The sequence below is a fragment of the Salvia miltiorrhiza genome, chromosome 7, assembly GCF_028751815.1.
Source record: "Salvia miltiorrhiza cultivar Shanhuang (shh) chromosome 7, IMPLAD_Smil_shh, whole genome shotgun sequence".
In the NCBI taxonomy this organism is placed as follows: Eukaryota; Viridiplantae; Streptophyta; class Magnoliopsida; order Lamiales; family Lamiaceae; genus Salvia; species Salvia miltiorrhiza.
This window is the reverse complement of record NC_080393.1, coordinates 52,067,010-52,083,722: the sequence shown is the minus strand read 5'-3', so window position 1 is coordinate 52,083,722 and position 16,713 is coordinate 52,067,010. Positions and strand designations below refer to the sequence as shown.

Here is a 16,713-nt window from a genome sequence, read left to right as displayed (position 1 = left end):
AATTGTGTGGACCACACCATTTACTAAAGTAAGTTTCTTAATCTCTATGTCGAAAAGAACTGAGCCTGTTGGGCTGGGACGAAGGGAGTAGTATTTAGTAATTCAACTTTTTTCTCATATTGTGTGTTTTGAATATTTAAAAAAAATTATGCCACACATACAACTTTAACTGTCTCAATGCATACAAATTCATAATCAATAGATAAGCTATTTACTTCACCAAATCAAAAAAGAAATAATTTTGATTGAAAAAATAATTAATCATTTTATATAGCTCTCCACTCTGTTGGGTAGAAATTACTGCAAGTGCAATATGGGACACGATGACAACCCGACACACACGAGTTATAGACCCATGATTGTAATTGAAAAAATTATTGTATGCAATTATTTTATATAGTTCTCCACTTGACTCTATATAAGCTACTATAAGTGCGATGTGGGACACAGATATTGTCAACGCCACTGATGATACTATCAGCCATTTGTGATTTTTAGCCCTTTTTGGCTTATTTCTTGCTGCATTTTGAATAAAATCTTGCACTGTCTTCAAACTTCAAGAATACCAATAAGATGCTACATTCCATATATCATATTTTATTATCTTAATACACCACATATGCACAGAAAATGCACTGAAATGTACATTGATGAATTAAACACAAACACAAAATAAATACAAATCAAGAAACAAAAGACACAATTGAAGTAGTTACACTTGACCATTCCAAATATGCCTACCCAGCAAACATACATAAAACAAGGTCTACAACAAAAGATGCCAATATGAAATTTACACAGAAAATATCGATTCATAGTTGCATAAATGTGTTCATGTAGACCCAAAACATTCATCACTTATATCATCAGTTTAATCCCAAATCATCAAAAGCGACCATACTTCTCCATAGCCTAGAGGTTACGAGAAATGCGACGACATTCTATTTTTTGCAACTTTAGCCAAAAGCATAAGAACACTAATCCAAAAAATTCATCAACAGCAAACCTTCTGCTTAGACCCACAAAAGTTTTAGCATATTTGTTAGAATCTAACCTTTGGTCCAGCTTGCTTGTTTTCTTTTGTTTCTTCTAAGGGTTAAAGTTGGTCTTGGAATCCTTCTTCCCAACCTCTGCGCTAGGCTGGAAGTTGAAGCCACCAAAGGAACTGAAACCGAGATTCCCAAGGGCAGAGAATGACGGTGGAGCGGCTGGCGGCGGATCAACAGCATTTTGTTTCTTTGAAGATTCAGAAGGGGACGCGAATTCACTTTGGAAGTTGATGGGGGCGTCAAACTGCGGCTGCTTCAAGCATCCGTCACTCTGACTGAAAGCTGTGTCGAGCGGGTCCCTGAAGCAACTCGGAAATGTCAGGGTGTCCTCAATCGGTAATTCCCCCCTGAGAGTCTTTAAGGCAAATTCCAATGGATCGGACCAAGAGTCCCCAAAATCGTAGCAAAGCTGCGATGCTTGTGATTGTTGATCATCAACGAGAGGATTCATACTAGCTGTCTCTGTCCCACCAGACTGCTCTTCTGGAACAGTTGAGCCCTCTGCAGGAGGAGGCTTTTCATCTTCTTTTGGCTGAGTAACATCTTGATGAGTTTCCTCGCCTGTAACTGCATGCTCTACCACCTCTTTGGCTGGCTCGATATTCGATGTCTGAGGAATATCTGAAGCCTCAAGTGGAACAATGGGAGAAGCATCAACTTCTTTAGCAGTGGATCCTCTCAGAGAAGCCCTTAGAGAGCGTTCATTCAAACCGAAGTTGGGTTGTGTCTCAGGTTCAGAACCTGCAAGCCTTTTCGAAGTCCGTAATGGCGTGCTCAGCTCCCTTCTTTTTTTGGATTTTCTTGAGCCGGCCTTATTTCTTGAGGGATCAGCCACAGGTGAACTCGTAGCTGCATCTACGGCTATAACTCTAACGGCATTTATAGAGACGTCGCTTTCTGGTTCAGGGTTATTTCCCATTTTGGCACTCTTGTTAGAATTTTCACATGAAACTTCATCTCCCCGATAGTGAGCCCCAACTGCAATAACTTCGACACTATCTTGGCCAGCTTGCTGCTGTTTCAAAGTCTTGGTGTCAGATCCCGCTGGGCTCTTCATCCCCAGACTTTCTGCACCTGCACAAGACAATTAAACCGAACCATCAGAGCTACGCGAGTTTGTTCAAAGGGTAACAGCATTCGATGTAAAACTAGATTATTCTTACCACCATTTGATTCTTCACCAAGAAAAGGCCGCCTTTCGTGCATAGCTGGAGTTGAAGACTGAACAGAAAATAGATATTTCAAAAACTAACTCTGCAGGAAATGGTGTAATAGGAAAAAGCACGAAAATTTGGAAAAACCAAAACAAAGATGCACATAAAAAGCATATGACAATTTTAGCTGTATCGCTTATTTTCTCGTTTTGCGAAGGGAAATATCATAACATTCTCTTCATTCATGCTGCAATGAAATAGAATGCACAATATGCAATCTATGGCAATTAAAAAAAATTGAAATATAGCAAGGAAAGGTCAAGGAAAATATATAACAAAGTGAAATGTGCATATTTGGTGCAGGTTAAAAGTAAACAAACACATACTCACTATACACACAGAGACGTAGGGGACTAATATTTGGTTGCACAGATTAGCACTAGACATACATGAGCAGTAAACTTGCAAAGATTTGTGAAACATCCTTATCAGACTTCAACAAAAGTGGAATAACTATTGAAAACCTTAAGAGTGTTTAACTAAGCTTATTTTAGACATCTTTATAGATGTTTTAAAATCTTATAAGTAATGTCTAAAGGGCTTATTAGTTGTCCAAGTATTTAGATAGTTGAGCTTATAAGTTGGATAAGAATTGGTGAGAGAGAGAGAGAGAGAGAATCACGAATCAAGGAAAAATGAAATGAGAAGGGTTTATGCGGCCCATAACAAAATATAATAAGGTTATTCTTGTAAATTGATTGTTGCTTATAAGAACATGAAAAAATAAATTGAGATTGATGGTTTTTTATTTTTTATTTTAACTTATAAGTTGGTGGAGATTTTTTTTAGATTTTAATAGTTGTTTATGAGATAATTTTGTCGATCATTTTTTAAGAGATTATAAGATCCTAGACATCTTATAAGTTAAGGAACTTATAAGCTCAACCAAACACCATCTAAATGCATCTCCAACTTGCATGTTCTATCCCTTGATAACTCAATTCATTTATTTTATTGTTGGATATAAATTTACCACAAAATCAAAGAGCTTTGCCCACTCATTGCATATCAACAATATTGAATTATGGCGAACGCTCCTTAATGAATAACAAAATTTTATTAAAAACTCAATAACGATATCAAAGATTGCCTCATAAAACATCTATCTATAGACTAAAAACAAACTCTACTTCGAAAAGAAATCAAAATTCTAAAAGAAATTAATTTCAAAAATGAACAAGAAAATTAAAATAGCCTCAAACGATGGAATTTGGGATTCCGAACTAATCGTCAGAAGTTATGCGCGTTTATACGCAATTTTGAATCCCACCAACAACCATCTTTGCTCAATCCTTAATCGTCAAATATATGCATCAGCTACTTGTTCCACATCAGTCTCCCCCACTTGAAAATAGAAAACCTCAACCTCAAGTGATCTAAGTTCGATGGAAAATAACAATACAAATCAGACACATACATTAAACATACGTTATATTCCCATTGAGTGACGCAGACACAGAACCACAACATAAGCATTATCATTGATATTGCGCAATAAAGACCATATTTCTTCTGCTGCAACTAATGAACAACACTAAAGGTGCTCTCCCCGTGGAACTATTGTCACATCAGATACGCCATATGCGCAGCCCGGCAAGAAACATCATCTCTTGGCGCTGGAAATCATATTTGGGACACCAAGCGTGATTTTTTTGAAATCGTTGGGTAGTTTTTTGGAATTATCCTTAAATTTGGACATTTTTATGATCAAGCTCAAACTTTCGGACAAAATTTGATATAATTTAATTCATGCTCCAGTCATTATTTGTCCTCACGTCAGATATGTCACATGCGCTCTACGGCACGACACATCATCTTCCAGGCGCTGGAAATCATTTTTGGGACACAAAAAGTGATGTTTTTGAAGCATTGGGTACTCTCTTGCAATTGTCCATACGTTGGGACATTTTCGTGATTGAACTCATATGTTGTGACAAAATATGACATAATACCCTAATTAACCTGCAAGACAATCAAAACTAGACACAAGTGAATTTACCCATGTGATGTATATGCTTATCATTGTTAGTGCTAGAGATTAAATATAGCACAATGAATTTACCCATAAACATCTTTAACACCTCATTCATTAACAGCATCAGAGTGCTAGGGGCATTTGACATTCTAAATGGTACAATGAGCCATTCATACTAAGTTCGTCCATAAGGAGCAATCCGGGGAGTAGTAGTGCGGGAAGGGAGCGAGACCAAGCCGTCGGGGCGGGGATAGCTTGCTTCTTCTGTCTTTGGTATTTTACCGGTTACTAAAAGAATACTCCTATAAAAGGTTGTTCCTATCTTGTTGAGACAACGTAACTTTATCGGGGATAGCTTGCTTCTTCTGTCTTTGGAATTTTACCGCTTACTAAAAGAATACTCCTATAAAAGGTTGTTCCTTTCTTGTTGAGACGACGTAACTTTATCTTACAGAGCCTCCTTTGTCTTGAAAGTTGTCCTCCATTCATCTCCCAGTCTGATGCGGATATGATGATATCCATTTTGCAGGTCTATTTTGCTCAAAACCATTACCCCAAACAGATGGTCCAACATATCTTCCAATGGAGGGATGAGATTACCCGAGGACATTTGCCTTGACTACTGAGGTGTAATTCCCTAGTATATTGGACATTTGGCATCAAATCCTTGACAGATGAATGCAAGAATTACTGAGATTATTCAATCTTCAGATTGAATCACTTTGATTCCCTCATCATTAGTAATCTGCACATTACTAAAATGTTATAGATACTTGGAATGCTTTTCCACAGGCAAATTCAATGTATTATTAATTTTTCAGAGATGATATTGTCGCAACACTATCAATAATCAACTTGAACATCTGATTAGAAATCATGCACGTGGTTCGAAATAACGCATTCCGCTATGAATCATCCCTTCAATGGATTTTTCGAACCACTAGGGTCTGTTCATGTTCATCATCATAGTCATCACATCAACCAGATGGCGTCATTAGCAATTATTCGATTGATATGCAAATTCCTGGGATCTATAGCACTTGTCCCCAGTTAGTTTTGTGTAGGGTTTATTATGTTGTTACTTCGCAAGCTCCTTTTCTACTACTTCCTTTCCAGTACTGGAAGCATTCTCCACAGTGGGTTTAGAATTTGGTTTGAATGAATTCCCAAAATTTCCATGAGCCTCCTCTGTACCATAAAAATATCAAAATCCCATGGACTCAACCCGCGGCACCATATTGTAAGCCTCGCAAAGAGTAAGAATACTCTGGCACCCGATTTTGTCACAGGTTGTTGGTTTCCATGCACGACTTTCGCAACTTGTTGGCCTTCATCTCCATCATATTTTTATGGATGCTAGGAGCTGAATATCTGATGTATAATCAGCGACAGATTTTTGTCCTTGTACCAATGTCTAATATTTGATGGAATTACAAGAGGTGCTCATTATCTGGAGGAAGGAATCTAGCCTAATCATCCTCTTCATCTTCATCCACTATCTGATCGGTTGCTTCCCCAAACGCCTTCATTGGTTATGAACTTGCTTCCACCACAACGATGCTTCTTCTTCCAAATGATAGGCCACCATCTTTACCTGTTTCTCCCCAAGTATTCCAGCAAAATCGAAGAATCTGCCTTTAATTAAAATTCATCCTGCCTACATTACCGATTCTCCCTATGATTAGTGTTAAGATTCCTATCGAACAGCTAGGCTACTTTCTCATCACAAGAATCATCCTCGGGGATTTGATTTGCACGAGGGGTGCTTGGGGTTCCCCCACAATTTTGACGGGTCTGAGGAACTCCCTCGACTCCATCTCCACCATCTCCACCATCTGGATAAACAGGATAGCCTCCAACCCCTCTTGTATCTTGTTTGTTTACCACGACAACTAGCTCTTAAAACTCTGTTGCAAAGGCTTGTACCTCTCTGAACACGTCACGGAGAGAAGGTTCTCTATTGTTAGCCATCAACAAGGAAAAGGCCAAGTCCCGTGATGCTACCAACTAATACGTAGACGACAAATGCACTTCAACGAAAAACAAAATTTATTGAAAACTCAATAGTTATATCAAAGTCTACCTCATAAACATCTAACAAGTATTTAAACCTAAAAACAGACCCTATTTCGAAAATGAATCAAAATCCTAACCAAAAAAATAATTACGAAAAGGGCCGAAAAAGGCCTAAAACTATGGAATTTGGGGTAAGATGAAGCAGGCTATACTACTTTGGAAAACATCTTATCATAGAGATTATGAGCTCAACGTCAAAAGTTATGCGCATTTGAGATTGCGCTGACAACTGACCTTCGCTCAATCCTTAATCATCAAATATGCATCAGCTAGTTGTTCCACATCATCATCACCCAAAAGCTTAAAATGAAGAAACATCAAGGATAAATGAAAGAGCACTCTAGTAGAACTTCAAAAACCTCTTTGCTAAATTCCTAGAACTGTGCATCATCAATACGAAATCGCCGGTTGTTACTCCAACCAAAAAACAAGCTCCTCGTATCACATATCACGGTCGCAAATTCCTTTGGTATTTAGAAGTTAACTAATTTTGATTTGTTATGCTCTTACATTTCTAACCTTTAATGCATCGTAGCAGTCAAATTTCATGGATCAATGAACGAAGCAACTCATTGGACATCAAGACAATGATTGTTCCTAGATAACTAATTGAGAAGATGAAGTGCTAAATCTACAATATTCAATTTTGATAATGTTACAGACAAATACCCCTTAAATCCATTCATTTTCAATCACATTTAGCTCTGAGTAAGACTCTTAGTCAGGCAGCTTCCAAACACACAAGCAAGCATGCGATATAAGCCCGCATTTAGAACTTCAAAGTAGTAACTAAATTCAATAGATTTTATCTATATGGATCACAAATATATATATAGGGGAGGGCTATAATAAAAACACATTTTATTGTATAAAATAGGAACCATTTTCAGCCCTTAGATCATCAAAGATCTACGGTTGATTCATCAGCTTGTTTGATGAATTCATGGTCCTCAGTTCGAATCCCATAGGTAGCAAAAAAATTATTTTTCATAATTCATACCTTTATACAGTGAATTCATACGTGTTCTACAAAAAATTCATACATTTTTGCTGGTTTGTAGTTTTTATTTTAAGAGTTGTTTTTATTGTAGCTCTTCCCTATATATATATACACACACAAAAATAGGTAAAACCATTTATACAGAAATAGGCAATGAATGTATCGTTTCTAAATCACAAAACATGCTCAACCTAGTCACCCAAAATTTGCAAATCAATAAATAAATAAATAGTAAAGGAAAAAAGAAAGGGCACTCTAATAGAACTTCAAAACCCTCCTATGACATATTGCTAGAACTCTGCATCATTAGTACAATACACTTATTTACCCATAATCAACTTTACAATACCTCAATGTGGGACTCTTTCCACTATCAATATACTCAATAACTTTTTTAAAACTCGTGCCAAAAGATTCCCTGCATATATTTAGGGGACGGAGGGAGTAATAGATACTGGTCAATATATCAATATCGGTGTCCCCAAATTTGAAAAAAGACACACACACACACACAGAATCCACATTTTCTCGACATTTTCAGTTTTTTTTACATTTAACGATTATTTTCCCAATGTTTGATAAATGTTTAATTAAGTTATTCCATAAACTAGCTAATACTGATATTCATTCCTGGCCACAATTACGGACATCTGTGACCCCTAAATATAGAAATATCAGGAAATTTTAGCTTCTTTCATAAACAACATACTCTGATGACATTCAGGTTATTGTTGACCAGCCAGTTTGGACAAGAAAAGGTTTTTGACACTTCAACGGAAGTTGTATAGCTGTCTACATATGACAGGTAATGAATGACCATCTATCATGCAAGTACATATATCAATCCTTGTAATCTGTCATCACACACACACTTCGATTAGCCTTGGATCGCATGAAAAAGCTTTCCACGTGTCTTTAACTTGTAAACAAATAGTCTTGATTGATGTTTTTTGATAATTTGGAGCAATTTCAAATGTATATCAACTTCAATTCATGTCCTTATAGATCTATCTATGGCCAGAGTGTACCATGGAACTGAAGAAATGAACCGGGGAAATTCACAGAAAGGATAAAATAACTCTATAGATGAGGATGACCAAGAAAGAAAACTCACATGGTTTCTCTCCTCAATCGGTTTGATATCATCCAGTTCCATTTTCAGTGGCTTGCAAGCGCAGCTACCAATATCTTTGGTTTGCAGATACCGCAAGGCGTCTGGTTTAGAACGAAACATGAAACCGCTGGCTGGATCTGTGTAATACTGCAGGAATCCCACAAACCTTTCAGGATCGATTAGCAAACCAAGGAACTAATCCCAACTAATATATGTATAGTAATACGATATAAGAATTAACAGAAGAGATCTTGAAAAACGCAGAGAGGAAATCACCATAAAGAAAGCCAAAATTGTCATAAAGATTTTGAGCTAATTGATGAACTAATTTAAGGTTCAAGAAATCAATTACCGGATCTTTTCTAATCTTATCCCCAGATTTGCTTGTCCTGATTTCTTTTATCCAGCCATCAGGCAGATCATCAGCAGCTGTCCTCTCAATGGCTACCTACAAAGCCTCGAAATATCAGAAGCGAAATTCACTAGATAGTTTTATCAGATCTAGAATAAGTACTGAACTGATCACAGCACAAACCGTCACAAAAGAGCTGATCTTCCTTTTCGTTTTACGAATGCCGCCATTATTGGTCGTGGATCTGACTTGTGGGGATGTGTCTGAAAAGGGCTCACCCACATTGTCTATCTGAAAGAATAAGTATCAGAGAATCAATACTATAAGAAAAATTGTCAATTGGAACACAAAATAAAGTTCAACAAGTGAAGCATCCATTCACTGGCTTCTAATGCCTAGTAAAACTAAACAACTTAAAACTAAAAATCAATCTACTATCTCTTATCCCAAGTAAAAATAAAATTAGAAATATTATCTTAAAATTTAAAGCAAATTTTACATAAAAATAATAATATTCACAAATCAGCAGGTCGTAGGCAATTGTGATTTAAAGCAAATTCTACATAAAACATATAATATTCACAAATCAGGCAAGTTGTAGGCATTTGTGCTCTCAAAGATAACCTAGAAAACCTTAATACATCAGAAGCTCAGCTGTAGTAGACTTAGACCTAGGATGCATGTATCGAAGCACAAACCTTTACAACAGAGTTTCCCTCCATTCCCTGTTCATGAGTACCATGAGTACTTGTCGTGGATGTGATCTGTGGTGACTTCTCCGGAACCTTCTCATCCACATTTTCAATAAATAAACACCCAATCAGATATATTAGAAAGAGTAGAAAAATATATAAAATCAGAGAATCAATTATCAAAAGGAAACATAAAGCAAACTTAACAAAATGAAGCATCCATCTAGTGTCTGTCACCTAAAAGTTCAATAAAACTGAAAAGAGAAAACTTAAAATTAATGAACCGTCCATCATTTATCTCTTACCTCCTAAAGTAAAAATAAACAATGAAATAATCTTTGATTTGAAACAGTTCTCAAAGAAAAATCTTTGATTTGAAATAAATGTTATGTAAAGCAAGTAGTCTATAATCAAAAAATGTGGCAGTTCACAGATAGTTCTGCTTTCAAAGGCTAATCTAGAAATATTGAAAATCTCAAAAGCTTAATTATTTATAATACATGATTCTATCATATCAAATCTATGAAGTATTTGAGGTCATTACAGCAGAAACCTTGGCAAGAGAGTTGGCCTTCCTTTTCTTTCCAGAAATGCTACCAGTATTTGTCATGGGTGATATCTGCAGTGACTTGTCTGGAAGTGGCTCATCCACATTGTCACTCTGATAAGATTATTAGCACCCAAAACTAATTAGAAGATAAAGGAAGCGAAAAATAAACATCAACGATCAATGCTCTAAAATTATCAAATTGAATCACAAACCAAAATTTTGCAAATGAAGTATCCATCTAGTGTCTCCTAAAATCAACTATAATTTAAAAACTTAAACTAAAAAACACATCCTTATCTCAAGTCTCAAGTAAAAATAACTAACAAACAGTATCTAGCTTGAAGCAAACTCAACATGTGACGGAAACTAGAAGCAGGCATTAAGAATTAGGGATGATTGCCAAATCAATCAATAACTTTTGCCCGATTTTGCAAATTCAACACGACTTTAAAAATACTTTCAGTAATACCACCACCACCTTTTGATTATTTATCAAGGGCAAGACCTCCAGAAACCTTTTGGAGATTGGGCACCAAGATTGACCTTAACAAGTTATAAATATTCACCCATGCTTTTGCTTGTCTTTTTCCCAAAAGTGTAGGCAAAAGGTTAAATTCAATATTGACAAAAAGCCTTCGAATTCACAACCTTCTCCAAGGACCAAATGCACGAGAAGAGCAAAAGAGGAATATTACAGTTCAAGAGCAATGATTTAATAAAAGATCCAGTGCATACTTTATTTTGCTGAGTCATGATGTCAATATGAGCTACATCATTCAAGTATCTAATGACAGATGCTTTAGAATAAAGTTTCTTCTCGGTTGATGATTCAGTATACACCTGCAAGAATACAAGAGTAAGCAGACAAAAAAACCAAATGTAAGAAATTCAATGGTTATAGTAACTGTATGTATAACAATGTAACATAACTCTATAGTCTCGAGTGATTAAAAGATAAAGATCAAAGCTACCAGACTTGTAGCTGAACTTCATAATAAAATAGGGAATATTATATTAAGAAACTCCTCAAAGGAATGCCCAAGAAATAGTTTGACACCAGTGAGGGAAGGAGAGACAAAATATAATAAAACAGGTAAACAACTGAGCTATAAGAAAAGGTCTATCAAGTATCTCATCTTTTATATTAACATCACCACATGAAATCCATTAGAACTATTGATAACCAGAAATCATTTCAACTTGCTACCATTTCATCACTGCAGCCCGTGAAATGGAGTCCCTTACGAAACTTCTACAAATCCAAAATACTAATAATGATTAACTCCCTTGTGAAAATCAGTGCTGAAACTCTCCAATCATCTTGCATGGCTTCATGGATTTTGTAAGATCAATTCCATTTTCTTACAGCTCAGATGCATTTCTACATTGATCACCATTGCCCAGATCTCATTCTACTGCACATTAGTGTTCTACGATCCATTATATTTAGCTATGCGCTGTCCATGACTTACAGCACTGGGATGAAAGAAGGTGCAGAGTAGTCTAATTAATTGATAACGGCATATAAAAATTTGTAATCAAGAAGCTGAACATAAAGATTGTAAACTTTTCTAAATTAATTTAAGCCCCCATTCCGAAAAATTGCTGAGCCTGTCTAATGCATATATTCAAACAGAGACTTCAACTACATAGACACAGGAACTGTAGCTAAATAAGGCACACGACAAAGGAGATTTGACCAAATCAGTTGCTGCACTAACCAAAACACCTGGCATTCTTTATGAATTGAAAGTTTTTGGTGTGTGCCAAGAGAGCATGACTATGTAAACTTATAGATCCACTTAGGTTTATATAGGTATAAATTGACTAATTGCAGAAATTTGGTAATTTGGTGACCTTCCCAATTGTGTTTTCTCAGGCATTAGAGATTTCAACATAGGAACTAAACTGCTAATGATTGAAAAAAAGAATTACCCCTTATGTATATTACAGACCTTGTATGATGATCCATATGCTGAGCCGCTCTTTCTTGTTCTTTCTTCCACTGTCCATCCATTAGGCAACCATGCCGAATCATTTGTTTTTTCTGATATCTATAAAAGATACGTTTTTTTACATTTAAACACAGAGAAACTGTTCAGAAGAAGTGAGCATCTACAATGAATTAGTGTGAAAATTTACCGCATCAACTTTGTTAAATGAGGAGGGCCCATTATCAGTCAGCAGCATTTTTTGTTTGAGGTGTAACAAGAAGACTGTTGTCAACTTTGTTAGACGAGGAGGGCCCATTATCATCATCAGCATTTATTGTTTGAGGTGTAACAAGCAGACCACTGTTGCATTCTGCGGCACAACGAATGACCTCACTCTTGGAATAATATTTCTTACCCGTTGCAACATTGAAATAGTACTGCAGCAATAAGACACGATATAAGTGAGAATTCTTTGGTATTAAATTGTAGTGCACTTATCTGACAGATAATTCTTTTCATTTCTATTTTTATTTGTATATTTTTAAATATTTGAATCATATTACAGAAGGAATAAGTGGGTGGGTGAGGGTTCGAACCCCAACCCTCATGTGACCCATCAGTTTTTTTTTTTTTTTCCTTCAAAAGTAGTCATCACCTTTTCCTTCTTCAGGACTATGACTGCAATTCAGAATGAACAATCACTGGGTTATCAATTCTATGCTTTGAGTCAGCCAAAGGATCAAGATGCAACTCACCACTGCAATGTGCCCGAAATATGACATGAACATAAACGTAAATGGATAGCATGGAGAAAATGAAATTCACTTAACAGCCTGCAGTCTTGAATTTATTCCCCCAACCAGCCAACAATCAACACCCCTCCTTTTCTAGGTGGATCATCTCTAAAATGTGTTGTAATTTAGGGACAACACATGAACAGCACGATAATAATAATAATAATAATAATAATAATAATAATAATAATAATAATAATAATAATAATAATAATAATAATAATAATAATAATAATAATAATAATAATAATAATAATAATAATAATAATAATAATAATAAATAAATAAATAAGAATAGCAGCAAATTCCTTGTAACAGTTGTATCTCACTGAAAAAGAATGGTCTCATACTGATAGTTCTTCTCTTAATGAGTCCTTAGCTACTTTTTGTGCTTTTATCAATTGTCACTTACACATCTTGAAGCTCCATTAAAATTCAAATTCTACTTTTACGTCCTTTTTCTAATTCTATGTGTACTCACACCCACACAAAAAAGAGATTCAAACACAATTAGTCAAATTTACACCAAAGATCTGAGTTTTTTAAGCCATCAGTTCCACTTCCATTTGCTTTATATTCTCTCAGTTATCCACTCATTTATGAAAATCAAAAACAAGTTTCTATATAACTTATGATCTCATAAAGGAAAGGAATAAAAAAAGACAATAATTTGCATATCTTACTTCGAGCCCTATCATGAATAGTCAGCTATTTATTCAACATGCTTTACACGTGAATATACTGTAGCGGTTACTAAAATCTGCTGACACGTGTACATATATTATGCTAGGAAGAAGAACGATGACAATGATGATTATTGAATTCTAAAATATAATCCATTATTTGTAGAGTTAAAGGGTTGAGCTTTATCATGTAGGCCATATTTCCTAATTGTCTAATTACCTACCGTATAAAGCAGACAGTCCACTTTAGGAAATATGTCGTCATTAGACCACTCCATATCCACCGGAAGTACTGCAATTTCACACTGCTGCATGGCTAATTCAGAATCTTATGGTAACCAATTGCAAGCTGAGGGGATTTAATAATAAGATAAGATTCTTACTATAGTCACACTCATCTTAATTCCAGTATATCCGTATATTAAATAGTTCGTACCACGTAAAAACTGATGAACAGACTCGTAGCAAAGTTGCATACTTTTTTATATATAACTGCAAACCAAACAGCCTAATGTGGCTCATGTGAATCTAATACACCACACTCCTCCAGCATATGCCATTGGTTCTGAGAGATGTCCCCAAACACAGAAGTCTTGGGATTCTTTAAGAGTCGAAAGCTCGCTTACAAAGTGAACCACTCATTTTCCAGTTCACAGCCTTCGCCTGCATAATAACTACCTACCCTAGCATATGAGTCGCAGCTCAACAGAACACCCACCAACATCCCGAATTCTATCAATATAGCGCCACGATAGCTGCAAAATATCGCTTATTTCTACAAGAACCACCGCCAACTGAAAGAATGGGAACTAAATTTACCCAATCCTCCAATTCGGTTTCACCATGCAATCCCAACACACACACAAAAAAAAAATCGAATAAAAGTTTCAACTCAAATACGTTCCACAATACATATGACCTCATAAAAATCACAACTTTACACCACGAATCATTCCTATGTATCGGTCTTACTCTAATCCACATAGCCAGGCCGAAGCCAGTAGGAATGAAAATGAAATCAAAACCAATCTAGCTGCTCCCACTTCAACATGCAGCCGTTCAACGAAGTCAAGTAACAATACAAAACCTAATTTTGATTGGAAGATGCCAAAACCCTCTAATTAAGAGCTCCACAGCTTCAATGACTAACTTGCAAAAACGAAAATTCCTTTCCATTTCTCATCCAACAGTTCACCAAATTCAGCAACTCAAAGTCGTACACAGTAAAAATGAATTAAAATAATTCAATTTATTTCCTAAACAAGCTGAAAATAGAAAAGAAAAATTCACCTTAACTTTCTTCCCAGACTTGTACTTAGTCTTCACCGTGAAGCCAGGAGGAAGCCACTCCGGCGACACCTCGGCAACCATTTCCGCCGGAATTCCGAGATTCACACCGTTTATTGAAATTCTTTGAGAGGAGTTGGGCGAAGATTTTATTTGTGTGAGAAAATAGAGGAAATTGAATATTTATATGGGTTGAAATGGAGGAAGGTGGGTCTGCCGAAATTGGACGAAAAGAAATGTTCGGCTTTTTATACACGTGTTTACATAAACTTCTACTGCTACACTTGAGTTGAGCTCATCGGGAAAAAAAATCTCAACACACTTCTTTTTTATCGGTGGGTTAATTGACTCTATTCTTAAATGCAATAGGCAAAACCTCAAGAACCCAAAAACAAAAAAATTCAAAGATATACTCCATCTCTCCTCGCTTGTTACATACAAATATGGTCCACACTAATTAAATACATTTTTTATTTAAAATAAACAACGAGTCTATTAAAAAGAAAACAAACATATAAAAGTGAGACTGAAAAGAATAATTTGGTGGGAACTGACAATTTCAGGTGAAGATTTGGATTTTCTAGAGAAATTAGGGGAATTCGGACATAACAAAATTTCGTAGATTTTTAAGGTGTTGGTATTTGATTTCAGAGTATTTCAAAAAAGTACTCCCTACGTCCCCCGAAACTTGAACAGTATTTCTTTTTGGGTTATCTCATGAAGTTTGAGCATTTTATTTATATGGTAAAAAAAATTCTTTTATTTATTTTTTTACTTTTTCATCTATCATACTTAGCAAAGACTCTCATTTATGAGAGATCGGGTTTAGTCCTCGCTTGCGTGCGGGTAGTTTTTTCACTATTATGTGGGTAGTGTTCTCACCTTTGTGTAGGTAGTGGTTTCGCCTGCCTGCGGTTGTTTTTCCACCTTTGTGTAGTGTAAAGATCATGTCTGTGTGCGGAGTTGTTTGTTAGATTATATATTAGATATTCTATTGTAATTCTAAAATAAGAACATACAAATATTAACTTTTTAGAATTTGTGTCCAAAAAAAAAAATGGTCAAGGTTCGTGAAAGGGGGGAGTATATTGATTTTAGAACTCAGCGCCCCATTATCTATAGAGAGAAAATTAAAATTGCCCACTTGTTAAGTTTAAAATTAAAATTGCCCACTTCTTATAAAAACTTGATTCTATGCCCAAAATACTTAAATTATCCTTCATGTCTCAATCAGTGTACTTGCAAGACAAAAAAGTCAGTTGTCGGAAAGTAGCTTGCCGCCCGGGCGGCAAGCTACTTTTCTAGGCGGCAACCTCGGGTGGCAACCTACTTTTCCGACAGTAGACTACTTTTTATTACATTTTTCTTACATATTTGTACTTGTGTCAGAAAAGTGTAAGACTTTACACAAAAATGATGCAATTTGTCATACAAGTACGTTTGGAATGTTGACATCAAGGATAATTTATGTATTTTGGGTATAGAATCAAGTTTTTATAAGAAGTGGACATTTTTAATATTTCACCATAAGAAGTGGGCACTTTTGCCTATTGTTACTTATCTATATATGGCACCCTTTCTTAACACAATGTCTATCACTCCTCTTGCTGACTTTACATAAATGATAAATCCATGAATTCATGCACAAATATCAATAAATAAAAAAATTACAGTGCCCTTTCGCGGACATATGAATGATAAAGAATTCAATTCCTCATTTTGGCCACCCTCAGCTCAAATGTATGTATATATAGAGAGGTTTAAATGATTTTTTTTTTAATGAGAATGAAAAATTAATTTTAATTTTTTGATTATAAGGTTCAAATTATGAAGAAAGCGAAAATTTTATTTTTATTTTATTTTATTCGAGTGCAGTTAATTTCACATAGAATATAGAAATATTACAAATCAATGTAGTTTTCGCAGTTCTCATTTTATATTGTGGTGTTCACTTATCAACCCCTATGTGTATGTGTATACAACAAAAATTACA

General features: G+C 35.5%; 1 protein-coding gene across 6 annotated transcripts; it reads right to left on the bottom strand.

Annotated features, from left to right (window-relative positions):
* Positions 1-655: 655 nt before the first annotated feature.
* Positions 656-15,120, bottom strand: LOC130994745 (uncharacterized). 6 transcript variants are annotated; one of them, XM_057919805.1, is made up of 11 exons: positions 14,724-15,120; positions 12,165-12,393; positions 11,978-12,076; positions 10,758-10,862; positions 10,017-10,133; positions 9,479-9,565; positions 8,964-9,071; positions 8,781-8,876; positions 8,429-8,575; positions 2,213-2,270; positions 656-2,123 (listed from the first exon to the last, which is right to left on the bottom strand). In XM_057919805.1, exons 2-11 carry the CDS (start codon positions 12,285-12,287, stop codon positions 1,090-1,092), a joined length of 1,974 nt encoding a protein of 657 aa, XP_057775788.1. In that variant the 5' UTR covers positions 12,288-12,393; positions 14,724-15,120; the 3' UTR covers positions 656-1,089. The 6 variants fall into 6 exon arrangements, with proteins under 6 accessions (XP_057775788.1, XP_057775791.1, XP_057775792.1 ...); XM_057919808.1 differs by having other exon boundaries at positions 10,026-10,133; positions 14,724-15,046; XM_057919809.1 differs by having other exon boundaries at positions 2,216-2,270; positions 10,026-10,133; positions 14,724-15,046.
* Between the last annotated feature and the right edge of the window lie 1,593 nt (positions 15,121-16,713).

Bases quoted from the DNA above. Each gene is read 5' to 3' on its own strand.
- LOC130994745 (XM_057919805.1), bottom strand. From the start codon at position 12,287: ATGCTGATGATGATAATGGGCCCTCCTCGTCTAACAAAGTTGACAACA. The intron at 9,566-10,016 runs GTAATGACCTCA...GTGGATGAGAAG, and splicing joins CTCTTGCCAAGGTTTCTGCT to GTTCCGGAGAAGTCACCACA. The intron at 8,877-8,963 runs GTTTGTGCTGTG...GAGGCTTTGTAG, and splicing joins AGATCAGCTCTTTTGTGACG to GTAGCCATTGAGAGGACAGC.